General features: G+C 35.8%; 1 protein-coding gene across 1 annotated transcript in view; it reads right to left on the minus strand.

Annotated features, from left to right (window-relative positions):
- Positions 1 to 611: 611 nt before the first annotated feature.
- The window catches only part of CEP192 (centrosomal protein 192), a 72,065-nt gene continuing 52,399 nt past the window's right edge, over positions 612 to 20,277 (minus strand). Inside the window, exons 44-55 of the mRNA XM_066545895.1 lie at positions 19,577 to 19,712; positions 18,842 to 19,014; positions 18,543 to 18,666; positions 16,671 to 16,776; positions 15,105 to 15,309; positions 13,593 to 13,672; positions 12,631 to 12,726; positions 11,009 to 11,128; positions 7,187 to 7,308; positions 6,163 to 6,286; positions 5,591 to 5,649; positions 612 to 1,103 (exon numbers count right to left, since the gene is read on the minus strand). Coding sequence (XP_066401992.1) covers positions 965 to 1,103; positions 5,591 to 5,649; positions 6,163 to 6,286; positions 7,187 to 7,308; positions 11,009 to 11,128; positions 12,631 to 12,726; positions 13,593 to 13,672; positions 15,105 to 15,309; positions 16,671 to 16,776; positions 18,543 to 18,666; positions 18,842 to 19,014; positions 19,577 to 19,712 — 1,484 coding nt within the window. The 3' untranslated portion in view covers positions 612 to 964. The remainder of the gene's footprint in view (positions 1,104 to 5,590; positions 5,650 to 6,162; positions 6,287 to 7,186; positions 7,309 to 11,008; positions 11,129 to 12,630; positions 12,727 to 13,592; positions 13,673 to 15,104; positions 15,310 to 16,670; positions 16,777 to 18,542; positions 18,667 to 18,841; positions 19,015 to 19,576; positions 19,713 to 20,277) is intronic.

The following is a 20,277-nucleotide window of genomic DNA, read 5'->3' on the forward strand; positions in this document are numbered from 1 at the left end:
AGAAATAATCCAGATTATCACAGAAAAACCCAAATTTTGTTAAAAGAATAGACAGTGAACTTTTTGAGTTTGCTACCACATGGAGATGTGGAAACAGTGTCAAAAGGGTTAAAAAATGTGAACAGGTGAATTCACAAACAGGCCAATAAATGCAGAGAAAAGGCAGAGGTGGGATTCTACCTCCCATCCTTATTCATCTGGTGGCAGATACTGAGGAAATGGAATTGAACCAGTAAGTAGCCAGGCTTACATCATTTCTCAAAGTAAAATCATCTTTGGGTGACTTTCAGAGACAGAATACTGGGTAAGATGCATAATTCTGGAGGGCTGAAGGCACTATTGGTCATGTTAAAATTTACATTGTTTTCACACTGTTAGATTAAAAACAATGCTTATGCCTGCCAATGAACTGTGTAAAAAGGTGGGGGCTGATTGTCAGATCCCAGCACTACCTCATGGAAATGTGATATAGATCAGCTTCTGGACTGCAATGCCTACCCCTGTTCCTTCACAGCCCCCCAAAAATTTAGCATTGTCTAAGAGAAGGCAGCTTGATCCCTTATGTACAGCAAAGAATCCTCTGAAACAGACAGAAATCAGGCAGAACCAACTGTTTACAAATAGATTTTATTTCTGAATTTACAATGTTTAAAATAAAATATATCAGTATCTAGCTATTTCTAATAAATGCAAAAATACAAAACTTCCATTTCCTTTAAAAGTGCAGAAACATAAATTATAAAATGGTAACTTTACAATATACAATGTTATTTCTCACTGTTTTTACTATCAAAACAGATTTGTGAAACAAGCACCATAATTTATCTTACAGAAGACTTTTCATCAAAGCAGCATCACAGGGCAAAACAAGTAGGACATTAGTATGGAAATGTAGTAGCAAATATTTTAATATTTTAAATAATATAAACTGTTATAAATTCTTATAAACAGATAAAAAACAGTTCTATTTTTTTCCAATAGCTTTACCATATAGGCGAATTTTAATTGGGCCATATTTGCTTGTCAGCACAACAAAGACATCTTCAAACATTCCTTCTACCTTTGGCTTGAACTGGACTGGCACAGCAATGTAGTGACAGGATCTAAAAAGGCAATTGTGGGCATAAAAATTGTTAATAAAGAAGTAAATACTACCTGACAGACAAATTCTTGTCTAGTTTGGATTTTCACCACAATGGTATACCGGATGTGCACCAGATCATTAAGTTTAGTTTTATAGATTTGATTATCTATTTTTCTTCTGAAGGACTTTGATCTTCAAGGTCATTTTTGCCTTCTGATTATACAAAGTAACACAATACTTTATTGCTGCTTGTTTACCTTGGTAAGCTTGGTCTGCCTCTCGGCAATAATGACAGTGCATAAACTTTATTTAGAGCAAAATTACTACATTTCTTCCCTTCAAACATCACACAAGTACATTAAAATTCCCAACTCTTTTCTGAAATCCATGCATTTGAAGCTACTAAATTCTATTACTTCTAATTGCCTCCACAATAAGAAATATTTCGCTGAATTATTGTAAATCAGTATGTCCATCCTCAAACAGCATTTTAGAAAATTTACACTGTTTTTACATAATTCCTCTTCTATTTGGATTACATAAAAACATAACAAATGTAATGGGTAACTGTATTAATTGCCAAAAGCCTAGACTGAATTACTTAAAAATATAAGCTGTAAAAGCAGTAGCTGAAAATTCTGAGTGGCAGTCTATTGGATTCCATGGCATCCAATAGAAACATCCAGCACTGAAACAGGTGGCAGTAACAGGCACAACTGAAATAAGGAATTATGAACACTCCCACTTAGTAGGAACAGAAAAGACAGCTTTGTTTGCTTTTACCATTCCTTCAATTTCCTTTCCTTAAGAGGGTATAGTATTGTCCAAAGTCCTCTGGAATGTGCTTATTTCTCCTACTTTTTCTGTGTTCCTACCTTTTCATACTCATTTTCTCTGCATTAATTCAAGCTATCATAATCAGTCTATGATTTTATCCTTCTACTCTATCCCCTACCCACATCTGAAATCGTAACACCTGCCCTACACACAATTCTCATTTGCTAGTATCATCCTTAGTGTTGAAGTAACCACACCAGCAATTTTTTTTTAACAACATCCTGGTCAATCAAATAAGAGTACACACATTTAGAATAAAAACTGGGATGGTAGTGTATTTTTTCCATCAGGTGAATACAAAAATAAAGTACTAATTGTACATCCAACAGTGCACCAAAGGAATACAACCAAATCAGTTTCATGTCTCATACTCGACTGCCAAGTGTTGTATAACAAATCTGGCAGTGTCTGTCTTTTTAACCATCTATGATATACAGGCTGAAGATATTCACTCAGCTCATTTTAAAAAAATCAGTTTTTTTAAAGTGAAGGACATCAGTATGACTGTTTAATCTGTAACATGCATTATGTTGGAAAACATAAATTTTAGTAGGAATAGAGTGTGAAGCTGCATGTAAGCAGGCCACCTGAGAATTTACTGAAGTAAAAGTAAATTTAGTAGAAAACCAGAAGAGATACAGAAGTCTGTATCATCTCCAAAATAATATATGTATGCTCCCTGATACATTACATAACACTTACTCAAAAAGAACAATATGACCACACTCAAACGTACACTTTATCAAAAACTTAACAGTAAGTTAGGTATTGCTCTTTCAAAAAGATGGCCACATCTGGCTGGCAAATTTTAATTTCTAGAATATGTACCATATGGCCTCAACAGTACTGAGGCAGAGCAGTTTCTTAGCAAATGGCAACCATATTAAATTCCTCCTGATCTCTAAATTCAGGTGTCCATTGGGTGGGTCTAAAAACATTACTGTTCTTCCCTAAAAGCAGAGGAAGTCAGACATTATGTAGTCTGTTTTGTAATTCTCACAACTGTGATAAGACTCATCACACTTGCTTCCATTTCATTTTCTCAGCTACAAGACTGGAAAGTTCAGACTCCAGATGTAACAGCTCTTTGGGCTACTCCATAACATAAATATTCTCAAAAATTAGGCAACCTGGAAGATTTTTCTCAAGTACAGTAATCAAAAACTATAGTTTCAGGACAAGTAGAATTCTGCTGCAATTAACTCTTTCTCTTAAAACACTCCTTTCATTTCAAACTTTCCACTATGCCAGCACCTCAGTTAGTCTCTGATTATAGTGTATGGCTTTTACAGGTTGTTGCACCAGTTTCAAGCGGTATTTCTGAGAAGTCAGGCATGTCTGAAGCCTGCTTCACAGACAAACTAATCCTCTAATCCTCAAAACACAACACTGCAACAAGTTGAAAAAGAAGACCATGGGCAGTTAGGCCAGTTTAAGCCATGGTAAGCAGATGGTTCATCAATGAACAGTGACCATTGACACCCAGAAGGGTGGCTACTGGAAACAACCATAATTAGTGAAAGCAACAACTCAACAAACAGCTTTACCTTTTAGTAGTATCTGGAAAATATACTACCCTCTAATCAGATGGCTTCTGAAAGCAATAAAATTGGGACACTTTTGTTCTCAAGCTTTAAGTAGGCATAGCAACCTGGCAGTCCTTCCAGAAACAGAAACTGGTCATTTTTTTTAATGCTTAATTCATGTGTTTGCATCACTTAAGAGTCATATTGTTAAAAGTATTCTCCTTGCAGTAAAAGAAATTCTAGTCTGTAAACAAATAGAACTCTTTTGGGTGTAGATTGCAGACAGAATTCCACAGCAGTGCTGTGTACTGGTATTTGGGATTGCATAATCAACTGAAGAACTGGCAAAAGCACTACACCAAATTCTGAATGCCAAGACTCTTGATATTAGATACAAAGTTTCACTTTCTCTATCAAGATTTAAAACTTAATTATGCAGGATTACTTTTAAATTTGGCCCTCAAAATTAAGAGCATCCAATAGACAATGTTTAGCACATTATAATTTTTTGGCAAAAAACATATAGGTAGATAGTACTTTCTACTCTTATACTCTTATTTACAGACTAATGTTCCAAGTTCCTGCAAAGAGTCTTCTCATCCAGTTTTGAACATTACTTCCTCAGATGCCCAAATTTAGAAGGAAACAGTTACCAGTGGCTTTACTGATATCCTTCTTGATGTTAATCTTGAATAAAAGCCATTTAAAACACTTTTAACACTTTTTTAAAAAACATCTATCCAAGTCAAGAAAATCTTCTGTGTTTTATGCTCGTAAATGGGAAAGCATTATGTTGACTTCAGAGAAATTATTTTTTTTTTAAGACAGGAAAAGCTGGTATTTACAACCAAAGAAAAAACTGACAAAGTTACTAGGAAAAAAATAGTAGACTGACTTTTAAACTTGTTAAGTCTACTTTAGATAAATGCAGTAGGAGTTCATAATCTCATGCAGAAAATATACCAAATAATTTCTACAGCATTCCTCAAAAATATTTCTGAAATATCAAAGTGTTTTCTAGTGAAGTTACTAATTTTTTGTCAAGGATGACTAAATCAAGTCATCCTGTCCTTTGTGTGCTGCTGTACAGCCTCAGACAGATCTAGCTAGTTGTCTTTATTTGAATAGATGTTATCCTGGTCACTACCCCCAAAAAAACCCTTTTGTGCCATCTCATGTGAAATATTTAATAAAAAGATGACATTTAAATTGAAGCACTAACACAAGCCTAAGAGGAGTTACAACACTTGGCACTGAAAAGTGGCCTTAAGAATACCTTGACTACCTCTGGCTAACACCACCACAGCCCTGTCTCTGTGATAAATGTGGAGCAGATTAGGAGGCAGAATATCTAACTCCATTTACAATTTGCTCACAATTTCTGCTCTCTATAGCCTTAGCTTTCCTGTGTTTAAAATGGGAACCTGTTTAAACATTGAGAATGTATGCTGCACCACTTCCAATGAAACAGTTGCATTTCTGCTTCCTGAGAATCCCACTGTTGCAGATGAGCATGTGAGATGCTGCACTTCTTGAAGAGATGACGAATACCAGTGGCACATGCTTGTAATGAACTCCACAGATGACTGGGTTTATTTTCAGGGACTGCTATCACTAACTCAAAAATTTCTTTTATGCAGGTAAAATGCTGAAATAGTTGGTATGACCAGACAATTCCAGTGGCTGCTGAAACCTTGTGTTTGCAGAGAACCTTTGATGCAGCTCTGCAGGTTTGTCAAATTAGAAGCATGATGAAGACAATTTGCTTGGTCTGTTGCGCAGAAAGTATAAATGGAAGGAATGACTTGATTGTGCACAGCATGCCAAATGGTTACATGAAGCATTAGGCTTAACATTAAAAGCAGCAGCATTGTTAGAAACAATTTGCAGGGAAGAAATTGGCAGATGCGGAAATAACTGTGTGGGCTCATTCTGCTTCGAACAGAGAGTACAGTTTAACAAGAAAAAAACCAAAAAAACAACCAAAAAAGCCTCACAACCCCCTCCCCCCCAAACCAGTAACCATAAACAAAAGCATCCAGAATATTTTTTAGCACTGTACATATATAGAAGATATTTATCTTACTGAATTACTTGGTAAATTTTTTTGTTAGGAGAAAATGTTAGCATATGCATTACTCACCTTAGAGAGTATTTCAAGTGCCTGATGTAGAAAGGCTCCCTGGGACTTACAAATTTCAGCTGTAATTTAATACAAAATGCTTAAAAGTGCACTATATTTAAGTCCATCATATTCAATTTATGACATGTGTAAGATAAATCAGGTCATTTACAAATACAGCTTTACACAGACCCAGGGTTTAAAAATACAGAATGCCCCCACATTTGTGAACAGTAAAGAAAAAAAAAACTTACTTCAATATTTTGAATTAATTAAAAAATTAAAATCAGCAAATCAGAACAATAACAAACCTATGCAAACTATGATCTACCATACTTTACTATTAAAATATTACAAATACACTCAGTTATTTTATTATTTGTAATATACTATTACAAATACACTCAGTTATTCAGTCAGACAAAACAGAAAAATTACACATCAAAATTCTTCAAATATTGATTTTTGGTACTAGCAAACTAAGACATGTACTATTGAAATCTTTGTCAAGAGTAAAAGAGAAAAAACCAGTGCAGCTGAGCAACTGAAAGGACTGACAAGTATCTATTTCAGATGAAGTCTGTCAGACTTACCACGTGTGTTGTACGGGAGCTATTCCGCAAGTGCACCTTTAATGTGCATGCTTCCCCAACTCTGGTTAGAGGAAAAACGTAGACATCTTCTGGTGCATACACCCCTTGAATGACCTCTTTTTGTCTGATTTGAAAAAGGGATTTAAGATATTAACATTTCTGACCTGTATGATCAGTGTATGTTGATTGCATACTTGAAGTACAAGTGTATTTTCTGAGAATAAATCAGAAAAAATAGAAAGATCCAGAAAACATCAACTCTCTCACCTTAAGTTTTGTAGGCAAGATAATTTAGCTAGAAAGAATAACGAAAGTATAACTCTGGCATAAATATATAGGAATTTCCTTATATGTACTTTAACAGTCTGAATTTTTCCCCCATATGCTTTACCAGAGACCTAGAGTCTTATTATCAAAGATTGCAGATTTGACCAAATGTTTTACTCTCCTGCCATATTCACATCATCCTGTTGTAAAAGAGCTGACAACTTAAGACTGAACAGCAAGGTTAAGACATGCAGTACTGTGGTTTTCTCAGAATTGACTTCATAGTCAATTGGAGTGTCCAAAAGGGAAATATATAAAAAGCATAGACAAAATTCTACTGCCAATACCGTTTCATTCACCACAGCATATTGTAGTTAGACAACTTAGAAACTCAACTGAAAACAAAAGCATGGAAGATTGAATAATACAAAGCCACCAAGAGTTTTTGGCAAGTCTGTTTTTTACAGCTGCTTATTCTAACATAGAATCATAGGATCATTCAGGGCAGAAGATATTCAGATGGTTTGTAGCCCAACCTCTTGCTCCAGTCAGGGTCAGATGTGAGGTCAGAGCAAGCTGACCAGTTAAATCCTAAAACCATTTGAGGACAGGGACTGCACAGACTCTCTGTGAAGCCTGTTCCACCCCACAGATGTCCCAATGGTAAAAAAAGGTTTTGGTTGTGGAGTTGGGTTCTACTCCCTCACCCTTTTGCCCAGCTGCAGACACACTCTTGTCAGGTTTTGTCCATACATACCTTATTCTTTTTGGTTGTCCATCAGGGTAAGCTTTCCTTTCTGGTGTAACTGCAAGCTCAGTTTTTTTAAGGGCACTTGGAGAAGATTTCACAACTGGTGTTTCATTTTCTGCTTTAGTACTCTATTGGCAAAACCAGAGAAGATTGTGAACTTCAAGTTCAAAAGTACTTAAGTATTCAGAAATGTAAGTCATTCCCCTAACCCAATCCAAGACTTTTTATTTCAAGAATAATCTTTCAGGAGCATGAGAGTCTGGATCATCAAGATGGAAGCAATTAGTTAGGAGAACTACATCAACAGGCTTCTGTGCTTTACAAATACTTATTTATTACAAGACAGTTCACAACAAACTAGGAGTGCAGGTGGAATCTCAAAAAGGCTGCAAGCAACCAAGATTTTACTAAAAGCCAAAAAAGCCTCACTTCCTCTGCAGATATTATGCCCACATGCCTCAAGAACAACCAAGCTGGCAAAACAACTGCTCAGAAAGAAGGAAGACATAAGTCAGCATTATAATCTGAATTCTCAAGACAGCAAAAAGCTTGGTAATAATTTTGTACTATGAACAATACATCCTTCTCAAAGATAGGCCTCTCCAGAGAGGGAGAAACAGATAATGTACTATATGGTATTTTCTGCATTCAGAAATTAGGCCAAAATATTTATCATCACCAAGACCCCCATTTAGGGTATTCTAACACAGGGAGACCAGATCACCCAACGGGAATAATTGGACAAATAACCAATTTCAAATTCTGTGTTGCTTAGTGAATCTTGCCAGATATTCTTTGGAGTCCCCTTGGGTCACAACATCTTAAACAAAGTTAAAGAACCAAAAGAACCTCCTACACTTATGGTTGTACAACATTATGTCAATTTTTGAAATGGTGCTGACGTTTTAGACAAGCAGTTGATTCCCTGACGCAGGGAAGATGAAAAAAATAGATTCATCTTCAATAGAGCTGCTATGACAAACTTGTCTTTTAGACATTCATTTTTTCTATTGAAAGAGCTGCTAATCAGTCTGTCAGAAATAGCAGCAGCCATAAAAAAAATTCTTTATCTTATTTTAAAGAATATATTTTTCAGTTGCAAATAACCCATGAACCCCAGTAGAACCTAATAAAGACAAGAAGGGATTTGCACATGTATCCCATTTCAAGAGATTTTATTTTTCCACACAGTGAAAAACAGTGGGCATCATGCCTCTGTTATCATTCAAATTCTAATTTATCAAAAGGCAATTTGACTGCATGAGTATAAGGTACATTATGGAAAATGATCAGAAGTTACCCCAGTCCTGATAAGGGCACCTTGAAATACTGATTGCTTCACCACAGCCTGTACTGACTTCTGCTGTTTCAAATGAGAGCAGTACATTAACACTCCAAATGGTTACAATTGAGCGCTGCAGTTCCAAAGACACCTCAGGAACACAGAAATTTGTATAGCTTGAAAATTGGAATTATTTTTCTCACAGAGTTTAAAAAGGTTTCCCCTCTTCTCACTTCTGAGATGCACAAAGATAAGGAAGCTCTGTGCTGCTGATACTTTCAAACTTATTTATTGTCACTTATGTACATTATTTAACTTTTTAAAGTACATAAACCATGTAAATTAAAAAATGGCATGCATTCAACATTTGTAGTATCTTAAAAAATAGCAAGGGTTATTTATTAAGTCCTCAACTTTCAACATGCAAAAGGAGCAGTCAGGACTTTGCTGCTGTCTCAGCCTTGTGGCAGGTGCTTGCCAGTTCACCCAGAAGGGACTGATAGTTAGACCCAAATACCAGTCCAAGACTGCTGTGCACAATATTCATTTTCAGCTCAATGATCTTCAAAGAGCCCCCAGCAGCAGGAACAAATGTTCCTCAGGAAAGGACAACACTAAGTTTGAATGACCAGCACTGAGAGGCTGGGGCTCAGAGCACACAGAGAATCCCTCCTTCCTCTGTCTCTCAGACTGCTTTCAGAGACAAGATGAGCTGACCTCCTGACTACAGTTTCCAATGGTGAGGACTGCAAACACATGTAGACCATAATCAAAATTACAGTCAATTAATTTGTCAGGAAAAAGATTAAAGTGGTAGGTGCCACTGATTTTCCTAACTTAATGTTGTTCTTTTAGTTCCTTCCTGAGCTCTTCCACATTTTTCATTTCTTCTGAAGTGGTGCTATAAATAAACATCACTCAGTCACTCTGAATGACAGTCAGTCACTCTTCCCCCTTTATTCTATCAAAAGTCACACTAACCACAGCCATAGCTCCCTGCCTCAGCAAAGCCACCAGATTCCAAGTCCTTTTCAAAGTTTTAGTAACACTGCCTAAACTCTTGATCCCAAGAAGATAACAGATTATGACTCACTTCTCTTGCCTTCTCAACTAAAAGCTGCAACACTCTAAATGTTCTGTGTTGACCCCTCTTCTCAACAGATGTTCCCTACCTAGTTGATAAATACAGTACTTCCTTTTCAAATCTTTCTGAAAATGATCGTGACACGCATTTCAAGTATTTTCTACTAACTTTTTTCCCATGTGCAGAGATGCTATCAAGATCTAATTGTTAACAGCTCTGAAAAAAATCAAGAACAAATCTGACACAGTAGTAGTTTGAAAACATTAATATCAAGTCATGCAGCTCAAAGATTTACACAACTCTGACAACCAGTCACGTTTTAAGAAGAGACTTCCTTAAAACTCTAGAGTTCTGTTAAAGAATTAATCTTCTCCACACTTCAACTAGCTTTAAAAAGACAAATGATTTAGATGTTTTCCTCATTTTCAGGAAAATTATGACCAAAGAATTTGATGAAAGTTTAATAAAAAACCCTCTAAAACCAAACATTATACAGAAAAAAAATCAGAAGTCATTTAATATTAAACCTTTTTACAAATACTCTTTCAACACAATTAATTTGGAAAGAACAAGGAACCTACAAAACAAATGTAAGAAGGATAAGTAAGGTTCTTACTACTGAAGCATGCTTAATACTCCAAAGAAAGATGCCAAATCTTTGAGTGGACTTAGAAAAATCAAAAACCTTCTAAAGAGGACAGCAAAGCATATATAGCAATAATGCCATACTGAATGTACAAAGCTCTTCAGCTTAATTAACTAATCATTATAATTAATTCTTCCTTATGGTAATAAATCCTCTGTCCTAGGTAAATTCCTCTTGTATAGATGGGATAAAAAGCAAGGTAAGGAGAGAGAGCACAGAAAACCAGATGCAACTCCCAACCCACTTCTTCCAAGCCTTACCATGAAGTTTGAGCTGAGGAACAAACAGGGAGCAAAGGGAAGCTCAAACCCAGTTGCTGCCGTGTATAAATTTCACAATTATCCCCACCTACATTGTTACTCTGATAAAATACTGAACCAGGTTTTATTAGAGACACAAATACCCATTTCCAGGATGGATATTTGAAAATTCCAAAACTGCATTGATTTATGTATTATAGCAAAGGTCAGTTACTTCACTACTTATTTACAAAAATAAAACCAGCGAGCAAAAAACCAAACAAAACTGATAGAAATACCTTTGTCTACAGAAACAATTCCCCTAGAATGTAAATTTGTCTCTACTCTCTTTGAGCTAAATAAATTTTTATATCATAAATGGCAAAAGATAATGCATTATCACATAAGGAAGAGAAACATAAGGAAAAAAACACAATTTATCCCAGCAAAAATACTACCAGGGTTGAGTTTTTTTGCAGAATATACCAATGTATACATGAAAGAGAAGTGTATAGTAAAATCAAGATGTTATCAAAAATTTGTGCTCAAACAGTGTTTATAGCTTTTATATACTCACATTTCCAGAAAGCTGAAATTTTAATTTGTGTTTCCTGCTTGGATTTCCAACTGAGTAATACTCAAGGTCCCAGAACTGGGAGTAATCTCCTTCATCTCTAGGTGAAAAAATTACAGCAACCTACGGAAAAAAAACAAAAACAAAAACAAAGGCAAATTTTGCAAACCCTAATAATCTTCAGGATCTTCACAATTTAACCTGTACAAAGTTATGGTTCAATTTAACCTGTACAAAGTTATGGTTCAGCCAGCACAAAATTTACACACTACAGAACACACATGGCACACACAGCTGATCTTGCAGAAAACTATACAACTAGCTAGTCCTCCTCTGCCAGCAAGTGGAAAAAAAAGGATGAACTATGTTGTACAAGCAATTTTGAATAAACTTGAGTTCAGATAATCTGCTTTAAGCAAAGCCAGCAAATGTTGGCACAATTATTTCTGTTAGTAAAATGGAGAGAAAGGGGACCAGGAAGGGAAATATGTGCACCTGGAAAAACTTCCTTCATCTGGCAACTAAGTTGTGAAGAACTCGTCTCCTGCAGCTCCAAATCTCTAATTCCTGCACTACAATTATTAGAAAGCCTAAAATTTAAGCCAACTTGCAACCTATGAATTTGATCATCCTTAAAGGTCACCTATGTTAACAAAGGCTTGTCTCCATATAGTGCTGTACCAGGTTAATTCAAGAATAAACTTCAGAACTGAGGTTGAGAGAAGAAGAGAAAGAGAGCAGCAGATTAAAATAGATCACTACAATTATATCTCATTAGCCAATCATAATATCCACTGCAAAAAACCCAGCCAGTCATTATAGCTCTGTACCTTATCAGCTCCAGCCCACAGCCTGGCATGCCAATGATGTAAATGTTATTCAAATAGGCCTGAACTAGGATTGCTAATGCAAATATCATTGTTTAAATTGAAATAATGGCTTGCAATATTATGAAATTACTATGAAAATGGACAGGAATAAGTTTTTTATTCTTGCAAATAGATTACAAATTGCATCTCTATGGAAATAATTACCCATAACAATGAAAAGATAGGTTTTAAGGAAGATGAAAAGATAAAACTCAAGTAGCATTATGAGAGAAGATGAGGGAGGAAAGACCCTTACCAATCCATTCAGTCTATCCTTGACTGTGCTTTATAATTGTGGTTATGAAACCCTCTACTGGCCAGGAGATAAAATTGCAAGTCAAATGAAACCAACTTTAGGAGCAGACAGCTGTCCCTGAACAAGTATAGCAAGAATGCTTCAAGGAAGGGAATCAGGTGCTTACACCAGTTTTCTAAGAACCCAGGATTATTTGCCATTTTCTTCTGGAATTTTACAAAAGATTTAAAATAATTTTCTCTTCTGAAATAATTTATCCTTAAAAACCCCCAAAGAGTAACACAAACACACCACCACTTTGAAATCAAACTACTTTGATTGCATGAATTCTTAGAATTAACTCTGCTGAATTAGGCTGATGCAGAATATCTGACACACTCCAGAGCCCAGTATTGAAAGGCCAACATTTCATCATGATCAAATAAAATTTATTTCTCATTTGAGATCTTATTTTGCAATTGAAATACACTAATATGCCTGAAATATTTATAAATGTTTACCTTCTCTTGTTCATGAACTTCAAGGGTACCAGAAACATGGGAAAATCCAAAAGCAGAGTAAGGAACCCTATAAACAGTGCCACTTCCATCCACACCCTGCAAATCAATTGATGAGTCAGATTTGAAGGGAAAGGAAAAAAATAGCCTGAAACCACACAATACACCCACACATACACCCCCCCTTGCAGAAGACTGAGGAAAATACACCCAATTAAGGTACTTTTAAGAAAAGAATTGAAACTGACTCCCTAAAAGCAAATTAATAAAGACTGAAACTACCAAATCCAGTCACCACTACTGACTTACAGTTCAGAGGTGGTGCACTGGCTGCAACATGACAAACTCAGTCCCATGGGTACTGGTAAGGGTGCTATATAACCATTTTTCATCATTTCACAACAACAGAGCATAATAATAATTCTAGCATAAAATCAAAAATCATCGCAGCATTTCAGACTATCAAAAAATAGGGAAGCATTTACAAATATCAACAGCTAGGCAGAGGCAACAGCACTGTAATTAAAATATCCTTGACCTAACTCAAATTTCTACAGAGATACCACGTACAGTGCAATGTCAGCAGCAAAAGCCTGGAACAAGACAAGTCTGGCATTCTGCAGCCAAAAAGAGACACCAATCTTTCATTTATGCTTGATCACTTAATGCAGTCTGGATGATGACACTGTATGAGCACAAGCCAACCCTGTAAAGCAGTAAGTGAAGCAGAAACTGTACCACAGAGCACCGATTGATTCATAGTCAGAGAGCACATCAGGGATGAAAAAAAGGAGCAAAACATTTCCTTGACGTGAACAGAGGAAAAAAACCTTTGTAACTGAGGTCATGCTCAAATATATATTCTTCCTTGAGAGGCAGCAGGGAGAGAGAGCACAGCAGGAAGAGAAAAGTTAAAATAAAACCCAGAGATTTGCATAAAACTCCCAATGCAAGCCTTCACTCACTTTAATATAGGGTGGTGCAAAAGATGATATTTTCCACTTCAGATTTTCATTCCCTTTATTCTCCATTTCCAGGTAATTCTCTAAAAGAGAAATATCAGACCAGCATACTAAACATCTTTGTTCAAGTATCCCTGGTGTAAAGAGTTAGCAGGAACTGTGTCTCTAGATGAACACAAGTTTAGTGGAAACAGTTTTCATTATAACAAATCTCAAGAGCAGACTCAAACAAAGCACACTGTCATAAAATTTGTAGAAGCTTATACACAAGAAATTTAGACTCCACCAAAAAATCCCCAAAAGATATCCAACTCCTTCCCAAGATATTATTTGATCATTCAGAGACAAAACACAATATCCCAGTCTGGGACCAAATAAACTTGTACCAAATAATGTGTTTTGTTACTCAGCATGCATATAAATATATGTCTCTTGGCAAGAAATTATTAGGACAAGATCATCTCAGTCTAGAAAAGCACTTAAAAAGTTTAAGTTGCAGACATAAATTATATAGGAAATGTATAAACACCAAAGTATTATTATTACGATACTTTCATAATTTTAGCAAAAAACCCCAAGATATTATTGATAAATTAAGTCTTGAAAGTCCTCAAGTCTGCTGGAAGAAAAAAATAGTGGCAATGGTTCATTAAAAAAACCTTCATTGCCTAAAAAAGTATGTTTTACAAAAAAAATGGTCTGTAGATAACAGAATCAGAGCTCCATAGAGTTACTTTGAGAATTTTAAGCATTACTGGAACTAAAAGTACAGTCCAAGCATTTCAGCCTCCATTATCTACCCTGTCCTCCTCAATCACTACATACCAAGACAAGGACAGCCAGCCTCACAGCTGACACTCCTATTGTCTTCAGGAAGAGCATTTATTTCCCTGCCAAACACAGACAGATTGGTCTCATCTCTTATGGGCATAAGTGCAGATGACAAGGGATCTACTGCAAAGGTGCCTGTGCCAGAAGAGTTTCAAGTGGACACAGTGACCTTCTACACTCTCTTTTCCCAGGCACAGCATAGCTGCATTCATCATAGTGGCAACTGATTTGCCTGTACACAAACCTAACTGTGGAAAAAAAGGTGTGACTATACTGTATAAGGAGAACTGGGGAAAAAAAAAAACAACACCAAAAAACACCCCAAAAACAAAACAACAACACAACAACAAAATGACAACAAACAAAACCCAAACCAAAACAACAATAACAAAAACAAACAAACAAAACCCTCAAAACGAACAAAACAAAACCAAACAACAAACCAAATCCAAAAACAACAAAAAACCTCCAAAACTCCCAAAAAACCAAAACACAACCCAAAAAAACCCAAAAACCCAAAAAGCATTTCAAACTAAAGGCAGAAGTGGGGAACAGGTCATTCACACTTATTAGACTAAGAGAACAAAACCAAAGCACCAAAATTCCCAAACATGCAATATAGTACACAAAGCCTCTGAACACAAGATATTCCAGATGCTATATTTAATAACTAATTGCTCTTACCTGAGCTTTGTCCTAGTCTTGTTTTAGGAAAAACAATGTTTCTGTTCTTTATGTCCATTTCTGTCAGAGGGAACCTGGGGAGAGGCTTTGGCACATCAGCAGTGGGATTTTCAGACTGTGGAGTAATTATGTCACATCTTCTACATGGAAAGTCTGATCCAGACACACTCGGTGTGACAGCCTCTTGAATAAGCACTTTAATAAACTATTGCACAATTTGGAGAAAAGCAAAGTTTTAAACATTGAATATTGATATATCAATAAGTCAAACTATTTAGCTTGCACACAAGAGATTATATTCAGCTTTACATTTCAACAAAGGAAAGCTCTCATACATTACATAGCCAGATCTTCTCCAACCTCAAAAGTTTAAAGATTCTAGGACGAGTTTAATTTAGGAGAAAAGAAAGATTCACTGAAAATTTGCTATCTAGGCATTTTAATTCGATAGGAATAATAATTTCAACTAGTTTAAATGACAATTCCTACAACATTCTCTGTTGCAGATAATGGAAACAGAGCTGCCTCATTCAGAAAGAGCTTTGTGTTCCCTTTTGCTACATAATTAGAAATTTTACAAGTTTCAATTAATGCTAGTAAAGTCCTAGCATACTTTTTGCTGATTTGGAGAGGTAGCAAATAAATGACAAAAGCATTATTAACTACCAGATTTCTTATAATTTGATGGGCTTTGCTACATTCTCTACACTTGTCCCAGTAGATTTCTTAAATCCTTTTCTCATATTGTAGAACATAACATTGTAACTGCACGCAGTTAACTATCTCCTTCTCAACAACTTTCCTGTTTATTTGGGTTTTTTGAAGGCAGTTTCCAATTCTATATCATACCTCACACTTCCCTCCATGCAAAAGGAAAGTAGATACAGTTTTACCCTTTCAGTGTCTACTTCTCTCTCCATGCATTGTTACAAGTAACTCAAAACATACACTGACTGTAAAAATATGAAAAAAAAGTCTCTTTCTTTAGGAGAGATTGCCAAGGAATCCTTCTGCTCTTACATAGAAAAAAGAAAAACTGTTGGCTTCATAAATTTTATTTCTATGCCTCAATTTTATCAGGAAAATGTCTTGGATTAAAATCCATGAAGAGGCAGAACCTGTTCTAGACATTCTTTATCCCTGACCTGTCATACAGAAGGTCAAGATTACCTTAAGGGAGCTCAAAAGGAGCTATGGCAGTTTGTCCAATACCCTCTTTTAACTTTTTATTTTACAATAGGATACAAACTACTTTTATGTGTGCACATCTACATATATATATATTTAATGTTTTAGAAAATGATGCATAAGGCAGTGCTGGGTGCAATTTTGTTGGAAATTCAGTTAGTGTTCACATCATAGTATTTCTTCAGAGATTAATGAACCAAAAATCAGTTTACAAAATGGCATCTTAACTACTTTTCTTTATGAGAACTTTACAAATTAAAAAGAATAATGGAAGTTGACTGAGCTTCTGACTCAAATCTACATGGTTTTAGCAACTTTATTAGAACTGACAAAGTAAAATAAAAAGTTGCAACCTGAAGTCCCAAGTAAACCACATACCTTTAGTCCATTATCACAATGGATATAGATAAGTCCACTCCAAGGAATTAATATGGGCCTTGTGGCAAGTGATGGATTAGGACTCACCAGAATTAGTGTACTGCCCCTAAAAAAAAAAAAAAAAATAAAAAAAATCAACTAGCATGACTCTTGTACTAGAATCAGTATCTACAACATTTGTCACTAGCCCACCCAAAAAAGGATGCACTTTTAAGATAGTAGATAAGTGAAGATGCTCTACAGATAGTTAAATCTAAGGTGCTCAGATATGCCATATATTAAGCTTTAAAAGCCATGATCCCAGATTTTCACCATCACTGAGAAATCAGATCACCTCTTTTCATGGCCTAACTCAGTTCAAGAATTCTGCAGGCTCCAGCCCTCACAATGCAGAGTATAAAATATTCTGGCTGGCTCCTATTGTGACAGGTTGACTGCCCTTGGCACTGTGAGGAGATGGTCATGAAAAATAGAGAACTGGGCAAGTGCAGCTTGCTGTGCTTAAGTCAGCTGTTCCCATGGGTCTGCTTCCTACTTGCAGACCTCTGTTCTTGATCCAAACTACTTACTTGGATCCAAAATGTGAGGATTCTGCTCACTCTTTTCCAGTGAACACATTTTAAAATTCTACACTGCAATAAAATTGCTTGCAGAAGGCCTTCAGTACCCTCTTCGTAAGAAATCATCCAGCCAATCTTGAATTTGGGGTATGAGACACTCAGTATGTCCTTACTTTCACAGCTACTGGAAAGTCATTCATTGTTACTGCTCTTTGAGATTATTTTTCTTGGCACTGACTGAATCTGCAATGAGTGGCAGATATCCTAGCCCTTCCATGGAACTCTATTCTGTTCTCACTAGTGATGAAAGTTTCCCAGAAATTTACATCTACATGAATATGAAATTAAGTGTTTAAAATGCAATCAGCCAGGCAGGACTGAAGAGAAAGTATCTTCAACATCTTCAAAGTTAAAGCAACTACTAAAATATAATTATGAAAGCCAAATCTATTTTTTGGTGGGAGACTTTATTTTTGGAAGATGAGAATAGTTTAATAACAGGGTCTTAAAGCTGTTCTGAACTGAACCTTAAAAATAGCAGAAATTCAGAAGGGAGAGGTGAGCAGACCTTTCAAGCATAAATTGTGGAAGTCTTTGCTGCCATATGTGAAAAGTCATACATATACAATGATATTATGACTACTTTTCCAAGAATACCCTAATTAAGGCATGGGCAAATTGACACTGGCTTGTCATTATTTTCATACCTACAGATACTGAGAAGCCAAAGGTTGAATGGTAAAACCAAGTTTTCTCCAAATAAAAAGAATCCCAAAATCAAGTTGTGAGGAGTATCAGCACATTTGCTAAAGAAATGCTAAGTCCCCAGAAGAGAAGCCTTCTATAAGAACTGTTATTTTGGGGGTTGTTTCTTGGTTGTGGGAAGGACAGAAGAGTTTTTTGTTTTTAAATGCACAGCTAAATTTTAAACAAAAAACTACTGTGAAAACAGATTTTTAAAGCTTCAGTTTCACTGGCCATTTAGCTCCTTGAAAACTATGCAATAATAATAGTACTTCCAGACACAGAAAACTCCTGGCAACAAGGTAATTATACCTGTGACAGAAGAACATTCCCATAATACACAACTGTAAAAGGATAAGGTCCTAATAAAGCTAGATTTGCATGTTAGTTGACAAAATGTCTATACCCTGGAGCTAAAATAGTTTCAGGGTGCAGTCTAAGCAAACTAAAGTAAATTCCTAAAAACCAACTAAAATTCCTAAACTAGTTACACACTTAAACTAAAATTAATTCCTCCAAAACCTCACCACACTTTCACACATAAAGGAACTTATGGAAATATACTTACCCTGGTTCAACATCTCCATGTTGTGGGGTTACAGTAAGGCAGTGAGCTGGCCATGAAAGTTCAAATGCCAGCATTCGATTGGAATTGTTGAGGATTTGTACACGTCTAGTATCTGATGTTTCACCTGGAACACAAAAAAAAAAGCTAACACATGCAAAAATTCACAAAAATGCCCAAGATACAGAGATGCAGCAATGAAAATCAAGTATTTTCTGCCAATCCACACTTACAAACATCCTATGCAGCACAGTTATCATAATAGTTAAGTGGCTATTTCATTAATTTCCAAAAATACTTACCAAGAGTAGGAGATCTCAAAATCAAATACTCAGGTGTAACAGCCCAAGTCTCTTGAGCATCTGATTTATTCTGAGCTAGATCATTAGTTTTTGCAGATAAAGAAGTACCCTGAGGTCCTTTAACAGGAAGAACGTCCAAAGTTGCAGCAGTATGTGTGACAAAGTTCTCCAACCTGAAAGTAAGACTGCATTAGGCAAAAGCAGTAAAAAAAAATCTCATGAGTAATTATAACAGCCTACTCTTAGTATTTCTCAAAATTTTATTACTGAAGTACAATACTTTTTACATGGGCCCTCAATTTAATTCAATTCTTCATTAACTATAAAACAGTCCAGCAGCTATACCAGGACACAGCTTTTTCGCAGAATGTTGGGAAGTGGAAGAATGAGAGGAACTAAAATTAAAAATTATCTTCAGAAGAAAATATAAAATAATTTAAAAACATATACAGAGAAAACAAGTACTGCATAGAGAAATAAGGCAATGCAAGTTGAGTTTCACAGCAGGCTGTGCAACACATTCTGGAGATCAGGAGGGACCCGTGGAGATCACCCAGTCCAACACCCCTGCACGAAGGAGGGGCAGCTACAGCAGGTAATGCAGGACATTGCCCAACCAGGTTTCTGATTTCTTCAGAGATGAAAACTTCACAGCCACTCTGGGCAACCTGCTCCAATGCCTAACCACTCTCACAAGAAAAAAACATATTTACATACTAATTATGGTGCCAGTACCTGTCCAATTGGGGTCCAGTAGACTGCTGAAAGCCATCCTGATCACAAGTGGAATATCCAACCACAGAAAGGAGAACCTTTTGCATATTTGCATAGAAAAGATGGATATCATTTGTCTCTCGTGGGACATCACATACTAAAAATGAGAGTAATAGAGAAATTCTAGCAAGACCAATTCAATAATACTCAGAAATTACACCAGAGAGATTTAAGACATAGACCTTGTTATTAATCCATCAGCTAAGAAATCCTAGATCATTCCAAAACTACTTCCTGCAAGCTTAGCTATCAGGTGTAGCTCAACACTAACATCAAATACAAGATATAAATCTGAATACACACCAATTTAATACTTTTTATTATAAGATATAATAAATATGACATATAAAAAAATAGAAAAAGATTATATTATAATTTCCACCTTTACACAAATGCTATATACTAATTTGATTCTATGCCAAATTAAGAGTTAGCTTTTACAGTTTTCTCCAACACTGGCTTAACAATTTCAAAGGATAGTCCAGAACCCAAGTATCTAATGTTCACCAGGATTTCACCTCAACTAAGATGAGTGATAAAAAAAAAGTCTTTACTTTTCCAAGTAAAGACAATATACAACTCAAGTAAAGACAATATACAACACAATATACAATATACAGACCACATTTATTCAGCTGTAGTAGCTCCATGTGAATATAACT

Source organism: Molothrus aeneus, chromosome 1 (assembly GCF_037042795.1).
Source record: "Molothrus aeneus isolate 106 chromosome 1, BPBGC_Maene_1.0, whole genome shotgun sequence".
NCBI lineage: Eukaryota > Metazoa > Chordata > Aves > Passeriformes > Icteridae > Molothrus > Molothrus aeneus.